This window comes from Pterocles gutturalis, unplaced genomic scaffold, assembly GCF_000699245.1.
Source record: "Pterocles gutturalis isolate BGI_N339 unplaced genomic scaffold, ASM69924v1 scaffold8435, whole genome shotgun sequence".
In the NCBI taxonomy this organism is placed as follows: domain Eukaryota; kingdom Metazoa; phylum Chordata; class Aves; order Pterocliformes; family Pteroclidae; genus Pterocles; species Pterocles gutturalis.
The window spans coordinates 4,660-5,567 of NW_010145780.1; the positions used below are offsets into that span (position 1 = coordinate 4,660).

A 908-nucleotide genomic window follows, 5' to 3' on the forward strand; every position below is an offset into this window, starting at 1 on the left:
AGCCCCAACCACTGCCTGCACCGGCAGACACCCACCGCAGCACTTGCCTGTCTCCAGCAGCTTCCCTAAAATACCCCCCACCCCGAGCACCTCCTACTGCAAAAAGTCCCATCCCACTTCTCCCATCAAACCGCAGCCATCGGGGCAGGATCCCTGCTGAGACGCCGCGTCGCGACAGGGACCACCTTACCTGGATGCCGCGATCTCCGCTTTCTGCTTGGCGATGGTGGCCGCCCTCTCGGCCGCCTCAACGGCCCGATCCACCTTCTCGCGGATTTTGCTGGCCCGCAGCGGGATGAGGTTCTTCCTCTTGCCGCTGACCAGGACGTTCTGCTTGTACTTGCCCTCCTCCTTGGTGCCGTCGGGGAAGGTCATGCAGCCGTAGCCGTGGCGCTTGTTGTTGGCCCATTCTCCCTCGTACTTCAGCCCATCCGAGCGCTGGCTCACCCCGAAGCCCGACCGCTTGTCGTTCTTCCACTCGCCGACGTAGATCTCGGTGGTGGTGGCGTCGATGTCGTCTTCGATGACGGAGAGCTCGTGGAGTTGATGTCGCTGGCGGTGGAGCTGACTGTGCTCATCCCGGCTTCGCTCCGGAAAGAGCTCTGCTTGCTCCGTTGGCTGGCCAAGGAGCTCTTAGACTCGGATTTACGGAGCTTGAGCCCGCTCAGCAGCGACCGCCGGAAGATGCCCTTCTTTTTGCTCTTGAGGATCTCAGCATCGCTGTGGGCCATGAGGACGAAGCCACCCCGGGAGACAGCGGGGCTGCCGGCCACCGCCCCTCGCCCAAGCTGATGGTGGAGTTGATGTCGCTGGCGGTGGAGCTGACTGTGCTCATCCCGGCTTCGCTCCGGAAAGAGCTCTGCTTGCTCCGTTGGCTGGCGAAAGAGCTCCTAGAATCGGAGTTAAAG

At 62.4% G+C, this 908-nt stretch overlaps 1 protein-coding gene across 1 annotated transcript in view; it reads right to left on the minus strand.

Moving 5' to 3' along the window:
• Positions 1-186: 186 nt before the first annotated feature.
• LOC104470532 (junctophilin-3-like) overlaps positions 187-908 on the minus strand; it is a 16,068-nt gene continuing 15,346 nt past the window's right edge. The window contains 2 exon segments of the mRNA XM_010085491.1: positions 187-539; positions 542-788. Of these exon segments, the coding sequence (XP_010083793.1) occupies positions 187-539; positions 542-788 (600 nt within the window).